The sequence below is a fragment of the Pipistrellus hanaki genome (assembly GCF_964339955.1).
Source record: "Pipistrellus hanaki genome assembly, chromosome: 13".
Classification (NCBI taxonomy): domain Eukaryota; kingdom Metazoa; phylum Chordata; class Mammalia; order Chiroptera; family Vespertilionidae; genus Pipistrellus; species Pipistrellus hanaki.
The window spans coordinates 14,106,783-14,133,257 of record NC_140515.1 but is presented as its reverse complement, the minus strand read 5'-3'; the positions used below and the strand labels follow the sequence as shown (position 1 = coordinate 14,133,257).

The window sequence follows — 26,475 nt, the reverse complement described above, 5'->3', positions numbered from 1 at the left end:
AGAGAAGTTTGGGAAACACTGCCTTAAGATAAGGCGACCAGACGTCCCGCTTTTGGAGGGACAGTCCCGATTTTTAACAGTTTGTCCCGTGGCATTTTAAAAGTTCAAAAGATTTAAAAGATTCTTTCCAAAATTGGGACTTTTTAAAAACACCGCGGATGCGGGACAAATTGTTAAAAATCGGGGCTGTCCCGCCAAAAGCGGGACTTCTTGTCACCTTACCTTAGGACACAGATAAATTGGCTCTCCCACTAAACTTCAAAGTGCCCTGCATTTGTTTTTCTGCCTCCTATTGGTGTTTAGCTGCTTACATTGTAGCCTTGCTAATACCTTAAACTTTGTAGATCTTATAGCTCATAGACTAAAGGGCCAACCGTCATTATATATATATATATATATATATATATATATATATATATATATATATATATATATAGAGCCATGTTTCAAATGGTAAAATGTGCAAATCCAATGTGATTTTATTCACAGCATTTTCACGTATATCCCATGTTTTATTTTATACTCTAATCTTTTGAAGTCAGGGAAGGGGAGATTTCCCCTTATTTTCAGATGAGCGTATGATTTAGGAAAGGCAGGCTGTCTCCCCTGCAATATAGGGCTGCTGGCAGGAGAGCCTGGGTGCTCTAACTATCCTGCCTTTGCCGGGGGCAGTTCTGCAACAGCAGTGGAGCAACTGCACAGGCCCCTTTCTGGTTTTTCCAGGGTGGGGCTGGACTGGAGATGGGTGCGCCTGATGGGCCTGTTGCTGTGGGACTGGGGGGTGAGGAAGCATATAGTAGTCCACCTTGGTCATTAGCCCTGCATTTGTTTTTCTTGGTGTGGAGGCCCAGCATCTCTTCATTTCCCACAGACACCCAAGTTGAGAAGTGACTTACCCAACTGCTGCTACCGTGTTTCCCCGAAAATAATACATCCTCCCAAAATAAGACTTACAGGTTTCCTTCTGAGTGAAAGATAAGGCATCTCCTGAAAATAAGGTCCCCCTAGGCTAAACATGAGAGATTTGGTCCACTGATTCTAAAAGAAATGGAGTCACAAGAAATTCACCAGGAAATTCAGGAATTGGATTGTTATGATGATGTTCCAGAAGATGATGACATGATTGTCATTGAATAAATGAGTAAATTCTTGATACTGTAGGATTCACAGTTTGTCTGGTTTGTGTTGACAACTACCATACTACCGTACCGTATACAGGTAATACATTTCCTTTATTTTCATTTAGCAATAAATGTGTACCGTATTCTTCTTCATGGAAAAATAAGACATCCCCTGAAAATAAGACCTAGCGCATCTTTGGGAGCAAAAATTAATAGAAGACACTGTCTTATTTTCAGGGAAACAGGGTAGCAGCAATTAGCCGGTTTTAAAGTAGCTCTTGGAGTCCTTTAGTCTGGCCTTTTTACTTCTCCATGGCTAATTACCGCCTTGTGGTGTAGTCCTTGTCCTCTCAGCTGTGGACTTGGTGTAAATGGTCTGCTCTGTGTTTCTGTTCAGGTCCACACTTCAAGAGGCTTGGAGAGGAGTACTTGGGATATTTGTTTAATTGGAGTCTCCAGGCCGTTTTCTGTTAACAATAGTGTAGGTTAGGCTCTTTCTCTCTGCTTTTAAAGTTCATTGTGGTCTGAGCCATCAGCTTACTCCTGTTTGGCCAGACCTTTTGGTAAATAGAGGGATCCCACCCCTTGCCCTAACTTTTAGAACCCTGTCCTAACACTTAACACTAGTTTTTAAATTGTCCTTTTTAATTTGTTCCAGGCGCTTCTAACCGTGTTCTATTAACACTTAACACTCATCAAAAAACAGCCTTCTTTTCTCTTGCATTTCTAATTTGTCTCATGGTCTTATTTTTGCAGACATTTTGAACTTTTAGAATCCTGAATTTAATCCTGAAAAGAGGGCTAGCAAAATTTTACATTGAAAAACACATGTATTTCTTTATATTCTATTTATTAGTCTCTTTAATGTACTGAACACAAAGGAATTTTTAGTGATCTGGTGCATAGCTCCTTTCAGGAAGGAAATATTTAAGACTTCATTCCCTATCCCCTCCCCTCTCCACCCTGTTGTTATCATTCTGATAGTTATAAGTATAAATCACTTGGAAATCAAAGTTAGAAAAGAGACCATTTGCTATTACAGTAGGACAGCTTAAAAGGAATCACTCGTTCAAATTTATTAGCTTCCTGAAGCTAGTAAAGATGTTTATGGATCCAAGTTTCTCTGTTAATATATTTCAACACTACAAGACAGTAAATAACATGTGAAGCTATTATAGATTATGAGAAAGGTAGCACCTAGAAAAGATAGTATTTCAGTTTCTGGTCAGAAGTTAGATAACTCTAAACTGCAAAATCAGTGGCCTTGGTAAACAGCGGTCATGAATTGGTAGTAGGCAGGTCCACTAGTGTGTCTATTGCTTTAGCTAACAGCCAGCAACGATTAGCTTTCTTTTCCATAGCTCTGGTGTCAAGTATTAATCAACTGTAGACTGGAAAGTTTTTACTGGCTAGCATTTGTAGTGGAAGAAACACCAGTCTGTTTTTTATCTGTAGTCTCTTAACCCTATAACTGCATATGATATCATCTGTGTGTTCTTACAAAGAAAAACAGCTCCGTTCCTTTTTATGTATATTTAGGAGTACTTCAGAGTATGAAAATAGTGAATTTTTGAAGAGTCTAAAGTTGTCTCAGTTAAGGTCATGATGTATACCAGAAAAAATTTATATGTTAAATCTAATTTAGCATTCTTGCTTTTCACATTTTGAATGGTTTCTTAAGTTTAAAAAAGGTTCATAAAAATATTGTTGAAAATCTTAAAATCCATGAAAGCTATGAAATGTGATTTTGATTTTGAGTTTTAAGAATTACATAAATTTGGTTCTTATGGAAAACAAATTCCTGAATGCTTACAGGGCTTTTGTTTAAGAATTTTCCCTGATTGCAAAAATTATAGATAGGTGTTTATAAAACTTGGGAAAATTTCACACATACACAGAAGGAAATAAAAATTACTCTTACTTCTACTTCCCAGACATACCACACTTAACATTTATGTATAATATCCCCAGCTGCTTATAGAGTTCCCCAATAAATTTTGAAATGAACGCTTAGAAGTAAGGGTACAGAGTGGTAGAAATGGATGTATAATGTGAACTCAGTTTTGTTAATCCCACTGCCTTGCTCAGGTGCTGCCTTCAGGCTGAAGGGATGGAAGGAGAGACCTATCTTTCCCATCGGCTGCCATGGATGGAGCAGAATAGAACATCTTTTCTGCAGAGGGCCCTTATCAGCCTGTGTCTTTATCTTAGCAACTCTGTCAGCTCTGAATGCCTGCTGGTTGCAGAGGGAGACATTTGAGTTCTTGTGGGATAGATTGTTGACATAAGACACATCAGTTCTTAACAATTCTCTGGAAGAATTCTTTAAATCTGCCCTTGTTAAAAAAAAAAAAATTCCCCAATACTCAGAAATGTAGTAACTTCCAGGTTACTGGTGCCAAGTGAAAGCAAGGTGGAGTGTTTAGAGACTCCAAGGTGATTTCCAATTAACATCTAACCTTAAATCTAGTCGCCTTGGTAAACGAAAAATCCGGAATAAGGAGCTCAGAGCAGATTATGGTATAAGCATATGCCAGTCCTCTCCTGTGAAAAAGAAAAGTTGATCTGTTAAAGAGACAGGCAAGGCTGAGCAAAGCAGAATTTTCTCATCCTGCTTATCTTTCACCTAGTGCAGAAGAAAGATTTATCCTGGGATGAAAGAGAGAAGGAAGGAAAGATCATGGGGGTGGCTAGTAACATAAGAGGGCTGGCTCTCTTTCTGTGTGCCGTGGCTAGTGTAAGTAGATCCTCCGCTCTAACAAAGTACAAAGTCAAGTGACACACAGGGCAGCTTCCCCAGGCAGTGATACAACTTATTGGTATTCAGGGTGAAAATACAATGCTGACTTTGATTCCAAGCCCTCAGAGAAAGGAAACCCAGGAAGTAGGAGGAAGTGACATCTCTGTAAAGGTTTTATTTTTGACATGTAACAGGCTCCTGCCTAGAGAATTGTCAGTGGCAGCCCCTCCATTCTGCCTTTCAGGAGCGCCCTCTGTGTTCTGCACTGACCAGTTTAAAAGGTGTCATTTCTGCCTGAGAATTCTAAGAGCTTACATGCAGTGCTTGGTGTGAAGGAATTGCTTTGGTAGATGAATAACCATTGTGGTAACTGCTCACAGCAAAGGAGGGAGATGGCTGGTTTTTCAAGTCTATGGTTTTAATTCTTAGATCTGGCAGGAAATAGAGTCCACTGCAGATTGTTCAGGAGACTTCAATGAAGAAATTATTTTCAGAGGAGAGGGCAGAGTTAAGGGTGACAGAAACTAACAGCAGTGAGAAGCTGCTATTACCTCTAAGTCCAAAAGAGCAAAGAGAAGAAATAGCATTCCTTCCTGGAGTCCAGGGTGAGAGAAGAAGCCTGAGAGGAGCTACAGTCCTGGGGGGACTTAGCCACCGCCGGGAAATGCAGCTCCCCTCCCCCACCCCACTCCCCCCAACCGGAGGATAGAAGCACTACTCTCCACTTCCCTCCCTCTTTGATTTCCGTCCAGTGCCAATGGCCAAACCCACCTGGAAGCTTGCCTGCATTAACCTATTTATGCTACCATAGAGGTCAGCCTTTGGGGCACAGGGCAGGGCCAGAATGATGGAAAATTTGTCTGGGAATGAAAAGAGGGATCAAATAGAAAATTACTAGCATACCCTAGTAGCATATTCATAATCCCACTTCATCATTTTATCTCATCGTCCTCATCTGAAATCCCAAAACAAACCTTAAACATGTGAACTATTGATTATGGCTCACTTCTGTCTTTTAATATCAGAATGATTAAATATTCAAAGAAAGAATTGGAACAATTCTCAGAAGAATCGGAAAAATCACTGAAAGATCTTCTGTTGGAGCATTTTGTTCTTGGTTAAAATTAAACCAAGATTTTTTAAAAATTATGAACTGCCCAACTAATTTTTCCTAAAATATAATTATACTTTTAATCACACATTGGTGAAATGGGTTTTTGTTGTTAAAGTTAAGCTGCAAATGGAAAGTGGAACTTTTTTTTAATGTCCTTGTATATCCCTTCAGATCTATATAACTAAGGTGGGTTGAGTTGGCAAGAAGATTCTTACTCAGCCAATCTAAATATAAGAAGAGATTTTTTAGTTATTAAAAGCAGGTCTGTTTCAATCTATAGCTTTATTGAGCATTTGGTTTTGAGAGATGGAAAGATACATAAGATCTTTACTCTGCTTTCAAAAACTCTGTGCAGTGAAGAGAGGTACACACCAAACTATAATAGTGACTGGTACATCAGTGGAAGCATCCGTTGTGTGGTGAACAGAAATGGTCCAGTCTGTCTTTCCCAGAGACTCTTTCCTATGGCTCACACAGGGCATCAAAAGTCTGCACTGCCATGTCCAGCTCTGGTCAGTGTGCGCTTTTCATTACCGTGTCAGCAGGACAGCCAAGCATTTGGTGCTTTCCTATTGCTTCTGGGGTGGACAGCATCCTTACCCTGTCCTTCAGTGGTCCCTGATCTGGCCCCAGCTCCGTCTCCAGCCTCCTCTGGCCTCTCAGCTCCTCAGATTTGCCTTGCTGCTTCAGTCTCTCTCTTAAGATACTCTTTGCTTGAAATGCGAGCTGCCATCATCATTTCCAAACATCTGTACTGCCTCCTGATCGCATAAAACCTCTTTGCAGAAATCTCCCTTGAGTTTCCAGACAAAATCCAGGGCTCTTGTTCCTTGCTCTAAAACCCACATGGATTTAGGCACCCTGCTCTTCTCCTTCTAGTACCTTTCAGTTTATCTGCATAAAGGTTTGCTGGCCATCTTCCCTGCCAGAATGTGAGCACCATGAGAACACGGTACATGTCTGCCTTGTTCTCAGCTGTGTCCTTAGCCCCAAGCATGGAGCTTACTAAGTCTTTATTGTAGAGGAAAGGAAAAGCACTGGTTTCCAAGCACTATCCCCTACCCACTCACTCTTCAGTTCTGTGACCTTTGGTAGCTGGCCACTTGGAGTCTCAATTGCTTATCTGTATAATGGGGATAATAATGATGATGCACTTAATAAATGCTGGCACTGTGCTTTACTTGTGTTATCTCTTCTAGTAATCCACACAGAGCTGAAATGACTTGCTTGAGGTCACACATTTTGTAAGTAGATAACAGGATTTAAACCCTGGTCTGTAATTCCAGAAAGGGATTGTTCTTCTCTAAGTGTTATGTGATTGATTGTCCTGGGGGTGAAACCTGCAGAGAGATGCCCTTATTGAGAATGTTGACATTAATGAAGAAGCAGGCTGGGAATCTCTTAAACCAGTTTTAGGAAATCAGAGTGTGGGATTCATTCCACTTCCATGAAGTGACTTCTAACCTGAAGAAGTAATGAAGAAGTTAGCTGGATCTAGAAGTAGCCTGCAGTACAAATGTCCTGAGGCACGAACTAGGGCCAGAGAGTGCAGAGCCTTGGGGGCTGGGCCAGGGAGTTGCTACTTTCTGTAAAATGTTGCCAAGAGACCTTGATGGGTTTTATTTATTGAAAATATTATGGAAGCAGGAAGTCCCAATTTGGAGTCCTTTTGGGGGCAGAAGTGTCCAAAGCTGTTCTCCTCCTATTTTCGCCTATAGGAAGGGAAGTATTTTAGCGGATTTTCATTCTGCTGTAGCACCTAGCACAACTGTTTGGAAAGGAGTCAGCTGTGTGAGGCAAGGAATGGATGTTTACGTTCGGTCGTTTGGTATAACACTGTTGTTGTTTGTTCTTGTAAGAGTAGATAGCCTAACCCAGATGGGTGGCAATCATGCACAAGTTACTTCACCTCTTTGGTCTGTTTCTCATTTGTAAATTAGGTACAATTAAAATATCTACCTCATAGGCTTGTTGTGCAACATCTACACAGTGACTGGCCCAAAATAAGCGCTGCAGCAATGTTAGCAGTATTGTTGTAGCATTTCCTGTCCAATCTGGCCCATGCCTCTTGAATGAATGTACATTATTTATTTATCAAAGACAGGTTGACTGGGCCTGGCATGGCTCAATGGTTGGGTGTCGACCTATTAACCTGGAGGTCATGGTTGGATTCCTGGTTGGGGCACGTGCCCGCTTGCTGGCTCAATCCCCAGTGTGGGGCATGCAGTAGGAAGCCGATCAATGATTCTTTCTCATCATTGATATTTCTGTCCCTTCCTCTCTGAACTCAATAAAATCCTATCTAATAAAAGAGTGATGTGCAAATTGACCATACCTCCACAAGCCATGCCCACCAGCCAATCAGGAGCACGTATGCAAATTAACCCGACCAAGATGGCTGCGGCCATGGAGCGAACAGGAAGCTTGGGTTTCCCTGTCAATGGAGGAAGCCAAGCTCCCCACATACCCTGGCCTGCCCTGGCCTCCACTAAAGGCTACAAAGTTTCAATTATAGAAGATAAATAAATCCTAGATACCAGGGCCTCTGCTTGGGTTGCTGGGGGGGAGGGGAGGAGTGGCTGGCCTGCAAACCACCACAGGACCCTTGCCCAGGCCACGCCATGCCCCAAGGGAACCCCCACTCTGATCTGGGACACTCTTCAGGGCAAACCAGCTGGCCCCCACCCATGCATCAGGCCTAATCTAATAAAAGAGTAATATGCAAATTGGCTGTCGCTCCAACTCACAAGATTACTCCCCCATGTAGACACAAGATGGCCACCACAAGATGGCCAGCATGGACGGCAGTTGGGAGGGTCCAGGCCTGAAAGGGTGGGCAGATGGGGCAATCTAGCCTGCAGGGGAGGGCAGTTAGGGGTGATCAGGCTAGCAGAGGAGGAAAGTTGAAGGCAACTGGGCTTGCAGGGAAGGGCAGTTAGGGGTGACCAGGCCTGCAGGGAAGGGCAGTTAGGGGCAATCAGGAAGGCAGGCAGGTGAGCAGTTGGTAGCCAGCAGTCCTGGATTGTGAGAGAGATGTCCGAGATTGGAAAGGATGCAGGCTGGGCTGAGGGCCTCTAGTGGATCTATAAAATTGGCTCATGTTCACATTCTGCATTTCATCATAAACACATCTAGGAAACACTAGGACTGCCCCACTAAGGTTTTTTTGTCTTTTTTTCATTGCCAATTTTTCTATCTTTGTAAAACCCAAAGTCATAATCTTTAAAAATATGTCAATTCCTTTGTCCCAGTCAACCTGTCTTTATATATATATATATATATATATATATATATATATATATATATATATATATATATATGGGCCCAGTGCACAAAATTCAATTAGCATATTACTCCTTTATTAAATAGGATAGAGGCCTGGTGCACTGGTGGAGGTCGGCTGGTTTGCTCTGAAGGGTGTCCTGGATCAGTGTGGGGGTTCCCTTAGGGCGTGGGGTGGCCTGGGCGAGGGGCCTGTGGTGGTTTGCAGGCCAGCAATGCTCCCCCTCCCACACTCACCCCCAGCGACCCAAGCAGAGGCCCTGGTATCTGGGATTTATTTATCTTCTATAACTGAAACTTTGTAGCCTTGAGCAGAGACCAGGGTGGCCGGAAAGCTTGGCTTCCTCCATTGTCAGGGAAACCAAGTCTCCTGCTCTCTCCAGCTTTGTGGCTGCAGCCATCTTGGATGGGTTAATTTGCATACTCGCTCCTGATTGGCTGGTGAGTATGATTTGTGGGTGCAGCAGAGGTATGGTCAATTTGCACATTACTCTTTTATTAGATAGGATTGTGTGTACCTGGATTAAGTTTTCTATGCATTCTTTCTGAGAGGAATATTTGATTATTTCTCGTACAGATAAGGAACTTCCCATCTTTTCTTTCTGAGATGTCACTAGATAGCCATACATGTAGATTTTAAACCATGTGCTTCTCCAAACCATTTTGTGTCCTCAACATTGTAAAGTCTTGTCTTTTCTTCCATCAACTTCAGCATCTTTGCCAGGAGGAAAAAATGAAAACAGGCATCCTAATTTTTCTAATCTATTAGATTAATCTTAAACACCAGGCATAGTGTGCTGCCTCATACACACTTAGAGACTCAGGAAATGTTCATTGAATATAAATAGTAATCAAATTGAGTGAAAAATAAAAAGATGACAGTAAATAGCATAGACCAGTGATTTTCAACCTTTTTCATCTCATAGCACACATAAACTAATTACTAAAATTCTGCAGCACACCAAAAAATATATTTTTTGCTGATCTGACAGAAAAGTTTGGTGTACTTCTCACTCATTCACACTGGATGGCTATTGCTGTGTTGGCTGTTGTCATTTTTTTTTTACTTGACAATCTAAGGGAAAAGTGGTGAGTGCCCATGACAAAGTAGTCAGGTATTGCTTGTTTTAAAAATTCTTGTGGCATACCCGGTTGAAAATTGCTGGCATATCCTGTGTACACAGACCATAGGTTGGAATCTGAGGATCTGAGGTGAACAGTTTTCCTGTGTGTTGCAGGGGGTCATCTCCAGTCTGTGCAGTTTAGTTACTACCTACAGAAATCTGAGTGCTGCTCACTAGGTACCTGAATTGCCCAAGAAGCCTCTGGCTCTGTCCTTGTGTTGGACTGATTGATTTCGTCTCCATGAAGAAAAACTGTAATATTAAAATACACAAAACACAAATACTAGTAAGAAGTTTTAGCTGCTGCTGTAAGTCAGCACTATATTTCAATGCTAAATCTGACTAATATATGTTTTTTCTTTTAGCTCATGTAAATAAGAGTTGACATAAAGGAAATAACCATTTAATAGTAATGGGGGAAGGGAGAAGCAGTACATGAAAATAAGTTGTATTACTTCAGGAGGAACTTTATTATTTGATAGGCATTTTTTGGCCATATCAAACCTGAAAGGTAGCCAGTTAGAGGGTAGAGTGATTACTAAGTATCATCTTCATGGTTTATCAGCCACAAAATGAAGATACTTAAAGAGATAATTATAAATAGAGTATACAACATATAGATAAAATGTACAATGTACATATATGTAATAAAATACTAATGTAAATGTGAATGTATAAAAAGATATAATCCTATATAATAAAAATCTAGTATGCTAAGTGTCCAATCATCCAGTCAGTTGTTAAATCAATCAATGCGTAATATGCTAATGATATGGTAAGGCTGCTCAACCGTTTGCTATGACATGCACTGATCACCAGGGGGCAGATGCTCCAACTAATAGGTTAGTTTGCTTCTGGGGTCCGGATCAGGACTGAGCAAGACAGGCCAGACATGCCCTGGAACCCTCCTGTGGTCCCTCCCTGGCTGGTCAACCTCCCGTGTCCCTCCCCTCCCCAGCCCTGATCTTGCACCAGTGGGGGTCTCTTGGTTGGGCCTGGGCCCTCTCAGAGTCTGGGACCCCTGTGGGGATGTCAGAGAGTCAGTTTTGCCACAATCCTGAGGCAAATGTATTAAACTAATGTAAGAGGTTAATGATAGGGGAAGCCAAGTGTAAGTTATATAGGGACTCTGAATAATATTAACAATTTCTCTGTAGACATAAAACCATTCTAAAATTGTTTATTTATTTTTTTTAAAGACAAGCCTATAGTTCCAGTTTAATTTTCATCATGCTGGGAGCCTGAAGTCTAGAGCAGCACGTGGTGTTCTGGACTGATTGTGGTGGGAAAGTGGGGCAGTTCTTCCTGGCTGTTGTCTAGTAAAGCGTGGCAGTTTGTTTGCAGAATCAGAGAATGCAGAATTTCTAAATGTTCGCCTGTGGAATTCCCTACTGGCATGACTCCCCCCTTTGCTTCTGCCTAGTAGCAGTCCCTTGAGTGGCATTTGCTGTCCTAGTTAATCAAAGGGTAAGATAAATGAAAAACTCTCCTCTTCCCCCTCCTAAGACGTTTCAATGGGCACCGGGAATGTAGGTCAAATTGCATCACCACAGAAAGGAGCGAACAGGAAGGTATGCATGAAATGCTGCCAACCTCTCTATAGATCCGAGTCATGATGAGCCAGTGTGAGCAGCAGGGAATCGGGGAGTCATGTTTTTGAAGTAGTCCCAGAATATTTATTTATTAACCAATGATTTTTTTAAAAAGATCTCTATCTAAAGCCCTAGTGAAAATAACTTACACTGGCTTTATTTAATTTGTATCTCCCAATTTCTGGAATTCTTTTTGTCTTTTATTTATTATTGGCATCATGCAGTAGTTATATTAATTTAGCCAAAGAGATGTTTGAGTTGCAAAAATGATTGCCATGTGTACATTAAAAAAATTTTTTTTTTACTAATCACATAAATCTAATAATATAGTTTTCAAATTATATGTATTCATCTGCTCAATGGACTTTTGATTAGTATTGTATATAGAAATCACAAAATACGTTTTTTATCTCTAAGTTATGTTTAAAGGATACTGTTCCATAGTTTTCTATTTTTTTAATGGCTGAATCTTACCGATTTTAAGCTTTAAGAAGTCTCTAAATACATGTGTTTATTTTTATGTATTGTATGCTACCTGTCCTGGTAAGATGTCCAGATGTTGCTGCTAGAGTGTTCCCTGTAGCTGACATCATCATGAACAGGAAGCATCCTGACAATAAAACCTACTGTGCTCTACCAGCATAATTGGTAGTTGATTTATATACAACATGGAAAGTCGGGATCCCGTTGGTTCAGGTCGTTGGAGTGTAATCTTGTACACCAAAAGGTTACAAATTCAATTCCGGGTCAGAGCACATACCTAACTTATGGGTTTGATCCCGGTTGGGGCACATATGGGAGTCAACTGGTTGATGCTTCTTGTTTTCTCTCTTTCTCCATTCCTCTCTCTCTAAAATCAATAAACATATCCTAAAGTGAGGATTTGAAAATATATTTGCAAAGGTTTGGATAGTATTTAACCTTATAGATTGACTACATTCATCTGTGAAATTTGTTTATAATCTAATATTCTTTAAGCTAATTTTTACTTTTTATTTGGAAATAATCATAGATTCATGGGAAGTTGCAAAAATAGTACAGAAAGGTTCTGGTTACTCTTAAAGCTTCTCCCATTGGTTTCATTTTACCTAACTTTAGTACAGTATCAAAACCGAGAAATTGACATTGGCAGAAAATATGTGGTAGTTAACCGTATTTTTCGGACCATAAGACGCATTTTTTTCCCCCCAGAAATGGGGGGGAAAAGTCCCTGCATCTTATGGTCCAAATATAGCCTACACATATACTTTAAAAAAAAAGTTTTTTTACTTGCCCGGCTCTGTGTGGTCTCTGTGTGCTTGCCCGGCTCTGTGTGCTTGCTGCAGCCACTGTCCATTCCTCCGTGCCCAGAGTGTCTGCCCCGCTCTGTAAACCCCGAGTGGTAGAGGAGTTCCCATGTATGGTAGTCAGCCTCCATGCCCTCGCTGCAGCCATATCTCCATGTCAGCCCAGGTGCGGTGTACGGTAACTGCGTAATCCAAACCGTAATCATCGCCTGTACCCCTTGCTGGCCCGTACTCCGTGCCCGGAAGAATGCCGCGTCTATTCCCCCAATCATTCCTCTCCGCCCTCTGTTGCCGGACTTGACTACTGGGTAGGCATACTGTAGATCTCAGCAGAACCTTTACCATAAATCTTCAACTTTATTCTAATTTATTACTGAAGTCTCTCGTTATTGTGTTTTACAGTACATTTTGTCTTTTGCTGACTGTATTTGTTAATAATGGTTCTAAATGGTTCTAAATGCTGCTGTTTACTTTACAGGGTTGATTACATGTGTTTATGACTGTGATGTTGGGTTTTAATGCACATAAAATATTTTAGGACACTATTTGTTTCAGAATCTTTTTTTCTTCATTTCCCTTCTCTAAAAACTGGTGCGTCTTATGGTCCGGTGCGTCTTATGGTCCGAAAAATACGGTATATGTCATTTTATCTGCGTAGATTCGTGTAACCATACCACAATCCAGATCCTTTTCTGTGAAAATCTCCCCCTTGCTCCCTCTGTAATCACAGTCATTCCTATTGTCCTCACAGTCCCTAACCTGGCAACCACTAAGCTGTTCTCCAACTCTATAATTTTGTCATTTGGGGAATATTACTTAATATGATTTTTTGAGATTGGCTTTTTTCACTCAGCATTTTAAAAAGGATTTCATTTTTAAAAGACTGTTCATATTAAACACTTTAAAAGAATATTTATTTTTAAAAGAAGTTGTTATCCAGAGATTGATTCACTAATTTTCACACCTGCATTTTTCTAGGTTGAGTATTCTATATTCTCTGTTGCTATATTTGAACAGCTGCTAAAGTCATGTGTGCCGATGTCATATCTGATTATAGCATTAACCTTATTGCCTACTGTTAAGGCCAGTACCCTGAAGTTAAAGGCAAAATTACCACAGGAAAAGACCATCAACAAAGTAGGTGTTAACAGTTGGCTACTGAGCCTGAGTCATATGGTTAAATGTATACTTGGAGTATACCAAATAGAGCAACTGACCCATATTTGTGTTCCATTTTATCGCAAAAGAACTCTTCAAAGAAGAGAGACTTTCTGGAACACGTTTAAATGAACAGCAATTGAAATATTTACATTAATTAGTTAGTGTAAAGATCGTGTCACAGAACTGTTCCATGTGATTAGTGTGAAATGTCACCAGATGAAAGCCAGTGTTTGCATCCTGTTAATCAGATTCTTTGAATGTCTTGAGTAAGAAATGGAGCCCTGTGGGTGGATGAGGGCTGGGAACAAACAGCCTAAGAAGGAACAAATCTTCCTCAGATGCCAGTGTGTTGTTTTCTTACAAAATATAAAAAATACTCTAGGAGTTGTAGCAGAGCATGTTAGTGTCTGGCTACAAATAATGACTCAGGGCTGTAGGGAATCCCATGTGGCCAGGCCTAGGAACTGAGTCCCCCGGCACCATCCTGCAGCTCTGGCAGCGAAGGTGAGGTGTGAGCACCAGCTCTCCGCTAGCCCAGAAGTCATGCTCCTGAGGCTGTCAGGACAGATTTTTATGAATGGGATGATCTTGTAACTGTGTGACTGGCAATTGGGTCTGGCTCCTATGTTTTACACAGTTTTCCTTCTAGATAGAAAATTATTCTTTGTAATTAAAATCAACCTCTGTTTGACACCTTTCAATTGATCATCTTTGTTTTATTCAAGCAGCGTATGATTACACTTGAAGTAGCTATTGGAATGGAGGAAAAGGGGAATGTTATTTATCAACCACTAAATATCTGTCAGACACTGTTTTCATTGTTTACGCACAGTCACATATAATTACAATATTGAAAATTGCACTCATGATACTAAGTCGTGGATCTGAAATAAGCAGCATACCAAGTAATTCTTCGGTAAATAGGCAAATTTCCATGATCAGGTTTATTTAAGAGGTCTGTTGCCCAAAACACAACATACGTAATATATAACTTAAAGACTATATATCTGTTAGTTAATTTGTATATTCATGAGGCATTTTATGAATAATATAGACTATAGATATGTATTACCTATCGCTTCTCTTAGCAGCTTTCTATCCTAAAAAAAGTTTACAAGTACAGGAAAAATCAGCTAACTACAAGAGTGAAAACTGCTTCATCTATCAATGCAACATGTAATAAGGCAACCCATAATTAATTATCAAATAAATCTTTCAGATTGTAAATGCTGTAAATGTTCAGAGGAAGAAACAATTAGTGATCTCTGACCTTTGATTTTTGTCACCTGCGAAATGTAAATAATACCTTATAGTGATAAATGAATAAAATATGTATGTAAAGACTAATACTTAATACATCTTCAATACACCTGTGGTGTTGATAGTAAAATTATGATGGTGATTAGGATAACAGTAGTACTGTACTGGAGTAGGCTGACTGCCATTGCTTCCCCTAACCTCAGTAGCTTAACACTTTGTGTGTTTATTTCGCACCACAGTCACAGCTCAGCATGGATTGGCACAGAGGCTCTTGCTTCCAGTCATTCAGGGTGAGATTTTGTGGCTCTGACCACCTCTGGGTGCTTGAAGCCCTCTCTATTTGATGAGCAGAGAGAAAGACAGGATAAAGATGATAAGGTTTGCCTGAGCCAAGCCTAGAAGTGGCACAGCTTAGGACTCGGTCACATATGTACCTTTCTCTTCATAATTTAGGATTCAGTCATGTAGCTATGCCTTACTACAGTGAATACTAGAAAATTTAGTCTGTGTGCTCAGGAATATGAGAATGTGGGTAAAGGTAAGCACTGGCAGTCTCTGTCACAAAGAATATTCAGAGGGCTTAATAGAGCAGGAGACATTTTTCTTGGATCATTTAGAGAAGTGAAATTTGTAATAGCCTGCCTTTAAGTGGCATTACTTAAAAAGGAAGGGTAGAAGAATTTTTAAATGCTGTAAGCGTTATTAATCAAATTACACATTTATTCCACTAGTCAGTCACTTCATTTACTGTAAACCATTTAACTCTGATAGGCCTCCATTTCCTCACTTATCAATATTCTTCATAGAGCTGTGATGAAGGTTAAACATGACAGTACATGTAAAGTTCTTTTTTAAAAAATATTTTTATTGATTTTTCACAGAGAGGAAGGGAGAGGGATAGAGAGCAAGAAACATCAATGAGAGAGATACATCGACCAGCTGCCTTCTGCATCCCCCCCCACTGGGGATGTGCCCGCAGCCAATGTACATGCTCTTGACTGGAATCGAACCTGGGACCTTTCAGTCCGCAGACTGACACTCTATCCACTGAGCCAAACCGGTTTTGGCACATGTAAAGTTCTTATTACAGGGTCTGGCCCAAAGTAAACACTCAGGGAAATTATTATTATTGGTAGTATTAATAAATATGCCCCCAGAGCTTAATGCTTATTAGCTGTTCACTTATTTGACTTTTTTTTTTTTTTTTTTTTTTTTTAAGGACCATGTTAGACTAGCAAAGAATGACTCAACTGAGGATATTTACATGAGTTTTAGAATTTGATAACCCTAGGCCAGTCACAGGAGGTAATGTTCCCCGGGCATAGTACAAGGGAGAAGCCTTCTCGGCTCCTCCGGGCTCCCTCCCCTCACTCAGCTCCTCAGACTTGATCCCCTCTGAAGAGGACAAGAGCACCATTTAATTCTCACTCCTCCTTCCCCATCCTCAGTGTTGAGGTCTATAGGAGAGTTTGGCTTGAACAAGTGAGAGTAAGTGCCGGAACAGCTCCTTATTGCTTAGGCCTAATTGCAAGTCCTTAGTAAGACAAGAACATCCCACCCAGGCACATGCTAGCCTGAGTGGGGTAGCTGTCCAAGTCTGGTTCCATTAAATCAGTTCTATTCAGCAGGTACCAGTATCTATTAACACTTGTCGGGCCCTGGGGACGCAAGGATGAAGTGAAATGTTGCAAACGCGCCTCTAAGAAGTCCATTTAGGAAGCTAGGTGTGTTGACCTGAAGAGATTTCATCTGAGCTAGATTTTCAGGACTGGAAGTGAGTTAATACTTACATGGATGGATAAAGGAGTTCACGGTGGAACAGTAGGTGCAGAGGAAAAGAGGTAGGGATTGCCGTGGTGGGTGGCCATGGAGGGAATGGTCTTAATTAAGCTCAGCTGTAGCATTGCCTTACTCTGCCCCTTACTGGCCTCATCTCTCAAGCCTCAGTTTTCCTTTTGTTAAAAGTTTTTAGTAAAAGTTCTGTATCAGAGACTTGGGAGGATTAAGTGACATGATATATGTGTTAGTACCGGGCACATAGTAAGTGCTCAATAAATATCAGCTGCTACTACTATGATTATTGTCATGTGCTTTTGTAAATCAACCTGAAAATGTACTGACTTGACCAATGATTTGGGCACAGAGACAAATTGAAGAACTGCTGGGAATTTTATTACATTTTGGTTCTCTCTTAGGCTAATGGTGAAATAGTATACGGTAGTCATAATTGATGGGGAAATTGCTTGCTGACCCCGCAGTTAAGAGGAAAAGGAACCCAGTTAACCTCTGTGAAGCTTAGAAAAGAGAAGTAGAGGCAGGAGAGCTGGGCCACCTGAAACAGTGAAGGGAGTGCAGGGCGGTGTCTTTGAACCCTTTGGAGAGAGGGAAGGGGGGTGTGCAGAGACATAGAAGCTCCTTTAAAAATGTTATGTTGGTGAAGAGTGTCACGTAGGGTAAGGTGCTGAGACTGACGGCAGGGACTAAAATATATCCATGAGCTTAGGCCAGAGGTCTTGGAGTCCTTCTTCGAAAGTGGTTTCATCTCCCTCTTTCCTGGTTTTTTCAAACTGTCATTGGTAACCCTGGAGCTCAGTGGGTACAGAAATTCCAGCTGTCCTTTGAAGAGGGGGTACGTGGTAGCACCATTGAGAAGACAGTGTGTGTGGAGAATAGAGGTTCCTTCTGAAAGTCGCTTTGCGAGTGAAAGCCTGCTAGGATGAGAGCAAGGGAATTGGGTAGGAGGAGTGTGAGTGAGGTAGGAACCTTTTAATTCAGGTTTCTGTAGAACATGTCTACCACTGACATGTAACCTGCTTTTAAGACTTGTGGTTTCTTGTTAGGCTCAAGGTCACAAGCTTGATGGCCTACAGGAGATAGGCCTGGCAGGAGAGGTGATGCAGACAGGTGGTGCTTTGGAAGGTACTTGCCCAATGACGAGAGGCCGCGGGACACAGCATCAGCCAGTTGTCCCCATGCAGGAGAGCTGGCCATATTTTTGGACATTTCAAGGGAAAATAGAAATATGGAATTTTCTGTGAATCTTCCCACCTTTAAAATATTAGCAACACATTTCTTTTTGCCCTTAAGATCAGCAAAGAGACAAAAAAAAAGTGAACTATTTTAGTTCTCTGGACTTTGTTTGCAGTGAGGGTCAAAGAGTGGAGAGAAGAATGCATAGCAGGTGTTAGGCAGCTCAGCTGAACACACTGCTGACGCTAGGGCCGAGCACAGCACCTATCATGGTGCTCACGCTCAGCAGTGCTATTGGACCGATAGGCCAGCTCAGGAAACCTCTTGGCTTTCCGCCTTTTCATGTGGAATGGAGAGAGGCAGCCTTCCCTCAGCTCTAGCCTAGAAGAGAGAATCAAGTCAAAGCTTGTGTTGCCCTCCTTGAAGGGCCCACCTCTCTAGACTTTTCCCTGTCATGCCTCTCTAAGCATCAGGTGTCATTCTCACATTAAAGTTCCATGATTTGCCTAGAGTTGAAGAAAGCTTAAGAAATAAAAGAAAGTTTGTACTGATGTGCTTAAAAATAAGACTGACTCGGGTTAGCCTGTTGTTTTTTCCCTTTCCTTTATCATGGTTTGTAGGTTTTTGCTTAATTTTCACAGACTCTATTATAACAAAAATGTTCCAGATTGTGACTTAAATTGCAACAAGGCTCTCAGAGTCTTAAAACAGAGATGCTACTCCTAGAAAGTACGTTGTTTTCTCTGTAAAAAGTGATCTAATTCTGCCCGTATAGCATTGGGCTTTCCTGTGTCTAAAGCACATGTGTCAAACGCAAGGCCCGCGGGCCAAATCCGGCCGGCCAGGCCTTGCAATGTGGCCCGCACCGCGCTGTCATCACTGCACTCCGCTGTCAGTTTATGACATTGTCAGTTTATGACTGTTCAGTAAACCATTCGGCCCGGAATTTGGGCTGGATTTTAGATTTTGGCCCCTTCTCTGATTGAGTTCGACACCCCTAGAAAGGAAATGAGAGGTCTTTTCTGAACTTTTGGGCATTCCCCAGGATCTTCTTTTATGACAAATGCTGGTGGTATCTATCCTCTTATTTTTTAATACAAGAGTTTTAGCTGTCTTGAGGAAGATTATTGTTGCAGAAATCAATTCCAAATCTTTTAAGCTCCAAAAAGGGAACCACTTTCCCTGCAGGTCTGGGGGGTTGTTGAGACCCTAGGGGAGGAAGCGTTTGGGCCTCTGGGGGCCTAGACTAGGGACAAGAACCCATTTTTCGTTCTCTCTGGGGCTACTTGGGCTCTTGGGTTCCATTCACTCTGAGCAGCACATTTATTCTTCCCTCTTTGCTGACTGGCTCTTTCCTGTAGATAAGAGCACACAGGGGTGCTTGCCGATAGACCAGAATGGACCCTCTTCGTTCCAATTTCTAATTTCAAGGGGAACAAATTGAATCTCACTTTGCGTTATGTGTCCAGCGTTGGCCAAAACAGGCATTTGGAGTCCATAGCGCAGATATAACTTGGCATGGGGTTGAGAACTACATAGTGCTGAGAAAAAAAGAGTTGTCATGGGCTGGGCAGCAACTCTGGGGCACTTTCTACAATCATGCCCCTGTCCCCCAAAAAAGAGTACAAAACTTATCCTTATGATTTTGAAGAATGTTCAAGTTATATCCTTTTTTCCATTGTTTCCTTGTCTCCAACATCTGAACATTTTTAAAATATATATATATTTTATTGATTTTTTACAGAGAGGAAGGGAGAGAGATAGAGAGTTAGAAACATGGATGAGAGAGAAACATCGATCAACTGCCTCTGCATACCCACTACTGGGGATGTGCCCACAACCAAGGTATGCCTTTGACCGGAATCGAACCCGGGACCTTTCAGTCCACAAGCCGACGCTCTATCCACTGAGCCAAACCGGTTCCGGCAAAATCTGAACATTTTTAAAAAATCTTTAAAAAATTACATTTATTTCCCTAGCTGGTTTGGCTCAGTGGATAGAGCATCGGCCTGCAGGTCCCAGGTTCAGTTCTGATCAAGGGCACATATCTTAGTTGCAGGCTTGATCAGGGTACATGCGGGAAGCAACCAATTGATCTGTCTCTCTCATATTGATGTTTCTCTGTGTGTGTTTCTCTCCCTCCCATCCACCCTCTCTAAAAGTCAATGGAAAAACATCCTTGGGTGAGGATTAACAACAACAAAATTATATTTATTGAATGCTAAATTTCAGGTAATTATATTTATTGAATGCTAAATTTCAGGTAATTTCATAGTAGATTGGTGAACGAATAAAAGCTATCAAGTTTTATATTTCTATTCTTAGTGTTCTCCAGTTTTCCTTTTAAACTCTTGTCTCTTTCTCTTTGTAAAACAGAGTTGCTGTTTAGGCAGTTTGGTGTACTGGAAAGGGAACTAAATAGCACCAAATGCCTGGGTCCTAGTTCCAGTTTCAAACCATTTATTTGCTGGGTAATCTTGAGCAAATTATTACCTCTCTTAGTCTGTTTGCTCCACTAGTAGTATGGAAATTATCATAACAGCTCTTTTGATCAGTGTCATCGTGAAGATAAAAAGAACATATCCAAACATGATAGCTTTTTTTCCCTATGAAAGAAAGATTTCTGATCCCCTATTCTAAGTAGAGAAGTTACTATTTTTAACTGCTTATTTTTAGTAACTGCCACTACCATTTTCCTCTAAGAATAGGGTTTCTCTTAAAGCATTTCTAAAGTATGCAGGCTGGAAAATGGTGAATTTTTTAAATGACAAATACTATCTTGGGCACAATTTCAGGCATCTAAAATCTGATAACTTCCTTGGATACTTAGAAAATATAGCTGGAATGTCCTGATGGAAAACTGAAAAATAACTTGACCCAGTGAAATAAGATCAAGCACACAGTCTAATCTGATGCCAGTTTTGTTCCACCTCCACCTCAAGTGTACTCTAAAGGAATCACCATCATCCAGGTGAATGGTTATTTCTAAAATAACCTATTTTTTTTTATTTTTTATTTCTTACCCAAGGATATGTTTTTTATTGATTCTCGAGAGGGTGGAGGGGAAAAAGAGTGAGAGAGAAAGTTGCCTCTCATATGCATCCCGACTAGGAATGGAACCCACTTCCTAGGTAGGTGCCATGATGGGAATTGAACTCACCACCTTTTAGTGTACGGGACTGTGCTCCCACCAACTGAGCCACCTGGCCAGGAATATAATGTAACATCTTTATTGGCTGTCTCTATCCTGGTGATTTGTAGCTGTTGAGTGATTGTGGCATAGCTATTCAATGTTTAGTATGCAAAGGCTCTGGACAGACATGTTAAATAAAATAGTTGATTTTATTGGCAATAAAGCAGAAAAGGAACACTAAAATGGAAATCAGAGAAAAGTTTTAAAAGATGAGGGGCTGGGAAATAAGTACAAATCTGGGGAAGAGAAACATCTGGCTTATAAGATTGTAGGAATGATTGCTTTGCTGAATGATTGATTACATTACTGAATAACAGTTTGTGGGTGAATAAAATTGAAACTATTTTAAAGAAAGGGGAGTAGAAGGATGTGAACCAGGAATAACTTAAAATCCAATAAAGACAATTATGACATGGTATAGAATTTCAGCCACTGACTTTGTAAGATGCTTTATTAATATTTCAAATGATAGAAATATTTAGCTTACCATCTCAGAATTATGAAAATAAAAGTTAATCAAAGCAATATTCCTGTCATGTGACCTTGGTGATAGCCAGTGAGGACTATAGGAAGAGAAGGGTATTACTGGTGAAATTTTATACTTCAGCATCTGCTCCATAGCTGTGTCATTGCCCATATTTGCTGCTCTCTCTCTTCTTCTGCAAGTCAAACTTGAAAACCAGTTAAATTTCTAACTGGTTTCTTAATCTCTAGTTCCTTGACTCTTAACTCAGTGATTCTTCCCAAATTAATTTAAATAATAGCTATATCCCACTTGAAATGTACATATATACATTGCACAAAAATGCATAAATAATGAAACACATAATTTCCTTGTGCTTTTTAGGAAAGTGCTTTAATTGAGTTTTTGTTTCCTATTTGTAGGATTATGCATTGCTTTTATAAACTGTTAGATGAAAAAAGACAAAGTGACCTCTTCATATAATAATCTCAGTGTGTGTGGGGTTTTTTTTGTTTGTTTGTTTTTTTAATAAAATCTGTGATTCTGACAGGTTTCTTAGCAGGCTTTCTGAATAGCCATTTTAAAAATTAAGTGAAAACTCATTAGTGGCAAATTACACACAATGACTTTAAGCCACAAGAGCTTTCTCTATGTACATATTAAATAGTCATTTTTTCTTAGTTTATTGTAAATACTAGAGGCCCAGTGCACGAAATTCATGCACTCAGGGGTCCTTTGGCCCGGCCTGCACCCTCTCACAGTCTGGGAGACTTTGGGGGATGGCCAACTGATGGCTTAGGCCTACTCATCCCTGACTTCCTCAGCGCTGTGCTCGCCAGCTGTGAGCCCAGGTTCTGGCTGAGCGGTGCTCTCCCCGTGGGGGTGCAGTGACCACCAGGGGTCAGCTCCAGTGTTGAGCGTCTGCTCTCTGGTGGTCAGTTCGCTACCGGTCATTTTGCTATTCTGTCGATTTGCATATTAGTCTTTTATTATATAGGACTAGAGGCCCGATGCACAAAATTCATGCAAGAGTAGGCTTTCCTTCTCCTGGCTACCCGCACCAGGTTCCCTCTGGCACCCAGGACTCTGGCTTCCCTCCCGCTGCCTGCAGACACTTGGGACCTGGGCTTTTCTCTGGTCCCGGCTTCATCTGGAATGACATCTGGTCTGATTAGCATATTACCCTTTTATTATTATAGATAGCTACTTACCGTATTTTTCGGACCATAAGACGCACTTTTTTCCCCCCAGAAGTGGGGGGGAAAAGTCCCTGCGTCTTATGGTCCAAATATAGCCTACACATATACTGTAAAAAAAAAGTTTTTTTACTTGCCCGGCTCTGTGTGGTCTCTGTGTGCTTGCCCGGCTCTAAAATGGTTCTAAATGCTGCTGTTTACTTTACAGGGTTGATTACATGTGTTTATGACTGTGATGTTGGGTTTTAATGCACATAAAATATTTTAGGACACTATTTGTTTCAGAATCTTTTTTTCTTCATTTCCCTTCTCTAAAAACTGGTGTGTCTTATGGTCCGGTGCGTCTTACGGTCCGAAAAATACGGTAAGTGCATTGTAAAAAACAAAAAAAAACTGAATTACACTTGTTGTAAAATTGTTAAAATGTCTCGAATTTTAACACTTTGACATTTCAAAGCACATATAATAATTTTGTAACATCTGGTAACTAATGAGATTATAGATTTCTGATTAGCTTGACCCATTGTTTCAATCCTTTGCCCCTTTTCTCTGTTTGTAGGTCTGAACAGAATTAAGAAGAAAGCACTTCCACAGTCATAGCAGATGAAGATCCCCTGATAAATGGATCAGGAGTTTTGGCCTGCCCTCCAAAGAAAAGGTAACTGCTGTTCCAGCATAGCACAGCTAAAAAAAAATGTGATGCTTCCGACTGTAATAGAGCAAGTCTTACCAAAGAAGGAGAGTTTTTAAATTTAAAATATTGAAGTAATTTCAAATTTTAAGCATAACTCTGAATATGATCTCACTAACATGAAATGATAATGAATTCAAGAGTATGATAGTATTAGGTGTTGGTCAAAACGAAAACTGCTAAATCATCTCTCTCCATTCTTTAAAATTATAGGAAGACTTTGGAGATAGGAACCTTCACCTCACCCCAGTAAAAATCCATACTTATTTTTTCTTAGGACTTTGTACAAAGATATGCTTATGTTTGTGCCCAGCTCTACTTTCCCCAGCTCCTGTTTTCTCTCCACAAGCAACATAGACCTAGCTGCTAAGGACTAGGAAGGTCCTAAGCCAGGGGTCGGCAACCTTTAAGACATAAAGAGCCACTTGGACCCGTTTTTGAAGGAAAAAAAAAAAACCTGGGAGCCGCAAAACCATTGCGACATTTAAAACAAATATAACACTGCATATATTGTTTCTTACTTCAATGCTATATACCGGATCATGCAGTTAGCTGTCAATCTGAAGAAAAAAAGGATTTTTTCACTTAACAATGTAAAATATATTTTTGCAAATTAATAGCTAATTAAAATATTTAATTTACCTGGTTAATGGGATTTTTGCTTCTGAACCTCAGTGCACAGTGTCTGCACATCAGGGCTGTAAGATGTTACATTCATTTTCACACAGGCTTGCAAGTTGCATCTGTGAGGTGTAATCGATGTTTGTTTTTAATATAGTTCATGTTGGAGAAGACCTGCTCACATACATATGTGGAGCCGAAGATCGACAGGACTCCAAATGCATACTTTTTCATGTTTATATAAGTGTTGGGGATGGCATTCCATGTTTTGAACACAAGTTTGTCCTGTTTGGGAAGGTTTTCAATATCACTCCATTTATGATTCTGAGCCAGAATGGCCTTCTGACGGGCAACATTCTCAAGAGTAGCGGCCAAGCATTTGAACTTGGACACCCATATATCTTTGTCGGCTATATCGGCCAGTTCCATCTCAAGATCAGGTTGACTTACACCTGCAAATGCAGTCATATTCAATAGGGGTGGATCGATCGCCAGGGGAGTGACAGGGAAGGATAATGTGTTTTTTTCCTCTCTGAACTCACAGAATCGTTTCCCAAACGAACTTTGCATTGTGGTGATTGCAGACTTCAAATATTCCAAATTTATCATATCATGACTTTGTTTGAACTCTCTCAAAGAGGGAAAGTGAGACAGTGTACCTCTCTGTAAATCTTTGACAAACACTGTCAACTTGCGCTCGAATGCCAAAACCTCCTGCAGCATGTGCAGGGCTGTGCCTCCTTTCCCCTGAAGGGTTGTATTTAGTGTGTTTAGATGTGCTGTCATGTCTACCATAAAATGTAATTTTTCCAGCCACTCTGGTTGTTCCAGCTCAGGAAAGGTGAGCTCTTTGCTGGCCAGGAAAGTTTTTACTTCTTCCAAACATGCGACAAAGCGTTTTAGCACCTCACCTCTGGACAGCCACCGGACCTTGTTGTGGAGCAGGAGGTCAGAATATATGCTTTCCACCTCATCCAATAGCAAACGGAACTGGCAGTGGTTTAAACCCTCTGCCATTATCTTATTAACAATCTGAATGACCACATCCATCACTTTTGTGCATTCCGGGGGAAATGTTTGAGCACACAATGCCTCTTGGTGCAGGATGCAATGAAATGAGAGCAGCGTTCTACCCAGAGCCTTCTGCAGTAGAGCCACAAAGCCCTTCTGTGCTCCTCTCATGCTCGGTGCCCCATCAGTAGCCACTGAGACCAGGTGGTTGGTGTTTATTTTTTCGGCACTTAAATAGTCCAGGACAGCCTTACAGATATCCTCACCCCTTGTTTGGCCGTAGTCCGGGGAGGAGGCGGCGCTGCCACCGGCAATGTAGAGCAAGTCCCCGTGCAGCGCCGGGAAGACAACAGGGGCGGCGGGGTCGGGAGCCACCGGCAGCACCGCATCCTTGCAGCGCAGCTGCGCAGCCAGGATGTTGTCCATGCTGAACATGCTGGCGGGCATCCCCGAACCCCGCGCGCGGGGCTGGGACGGGGACAGGACAGGGCACTCGGAGGAGGAGGAGAAGCGCCTCAGCGTGTGGGGGGGTCCAGAGCTGGAGCAAACCGAAAGAGAGCGCCAGTGAGCACGGCTGCTCCCTCCCCACCCCGCCCCTGCGCCCACCTCAACAAGTCACCTTTTAAAAAAAAAAAAAAAAAATTCATCAGGCCCCCAATATTTTGTAAATTAATTAGTGAGCCATGCATGCCATAAAAATAATTCATCAGGCCCCCCAATATTCCGTAAATTAAATAAATTAAATTTAAAAATGTAAATAATAATTTAATTAATTTATTTATTAAAAAAAAATTATATAATAGCCACAAATTTCCTACAGTGTACATCTTACAAAAGGACCTGTCTCCCATGCTTAACCAACAACAAAAATTAGTATTAGAGGATAAGTGATACAGCTCCCCGCCCGCCCTCTGCTGTCGGCCCTGCTGGGAGCTGCAGCAAAGGTTCAAAAGAGCCGCATGCGGCTCTGGAGCCGCAGGTTGCTGACCCCTGTCCTAAGCAAATTGTAAACTGGCAGATCTTCAGACATACTTCCTGGGCCCAGTACCTTTGCCCAGCCGCCAGATGGCTCTGTGCTCATTTCTAAAATAGCAGACACCATTAGTTGTTTCTTACTGCATATTTGCCATTGTGCATTTACTCTTTGGGGAGGGAGGATGGTAAGTCTCACATAATGTGAAAAAGAGGAAAATATTCTGGATAAATGCTTTGTGTGTGTGTCCCATAGACTCTTTTAATTTTGTGTTCTATTTTAAACTTTGTGGACATTGGTAAAAAAAACACACAACAAAACACTTTTAAGCTTTCAACTAAACGACCACTTGGTGAAGTTACAGAAATCCTGCACAGTCAAGCCTCTATGGGCTTCTCTCCCTTTCCTGGCCAACGTCCTTCTGCCACACCCCAGCTGTGCAGTGTTGTGCCAGGTGTGGAAAACTATCAAATCGAATGAACCTTTTCCTGGAGGAATTTTTAATAAAATAAAAATAAAAATTCATCCTCCCATGTCCTAAAGGCAATGAGGGGGCTTACATCTTAAGATGAGGTTTAACACATGTTATTGAAGGATAAAATGGAACAGAATCCAAACTGGAAAGACCAAAGGATTTTTAGCCTCTGAAATTGATCAGATTACACATTTAGATAACA

At 41.1% G+C, this 26,475-nt stretch overlaps 1 protein-coding gene across 1 annotated transcript in view; it reads left to right on the top strand.

The window, feature by feature from the left end:
* Positions 1-26,475, top strand: part of ATXN7 (ataxin 7) — a 151,011-nt gene that overhangs the window by 11,984 nt on the left and 112,552 nt on the right. The window contains 1 exon segment of the mRNA XM_084902707.1: positions 23,062-23,160. Coding sequence (XP_084758833.1) covers positions 23,124-23,160 — 37 coding nt within the window. The 5' untranslated portion in view covers positions 23,062-23,123.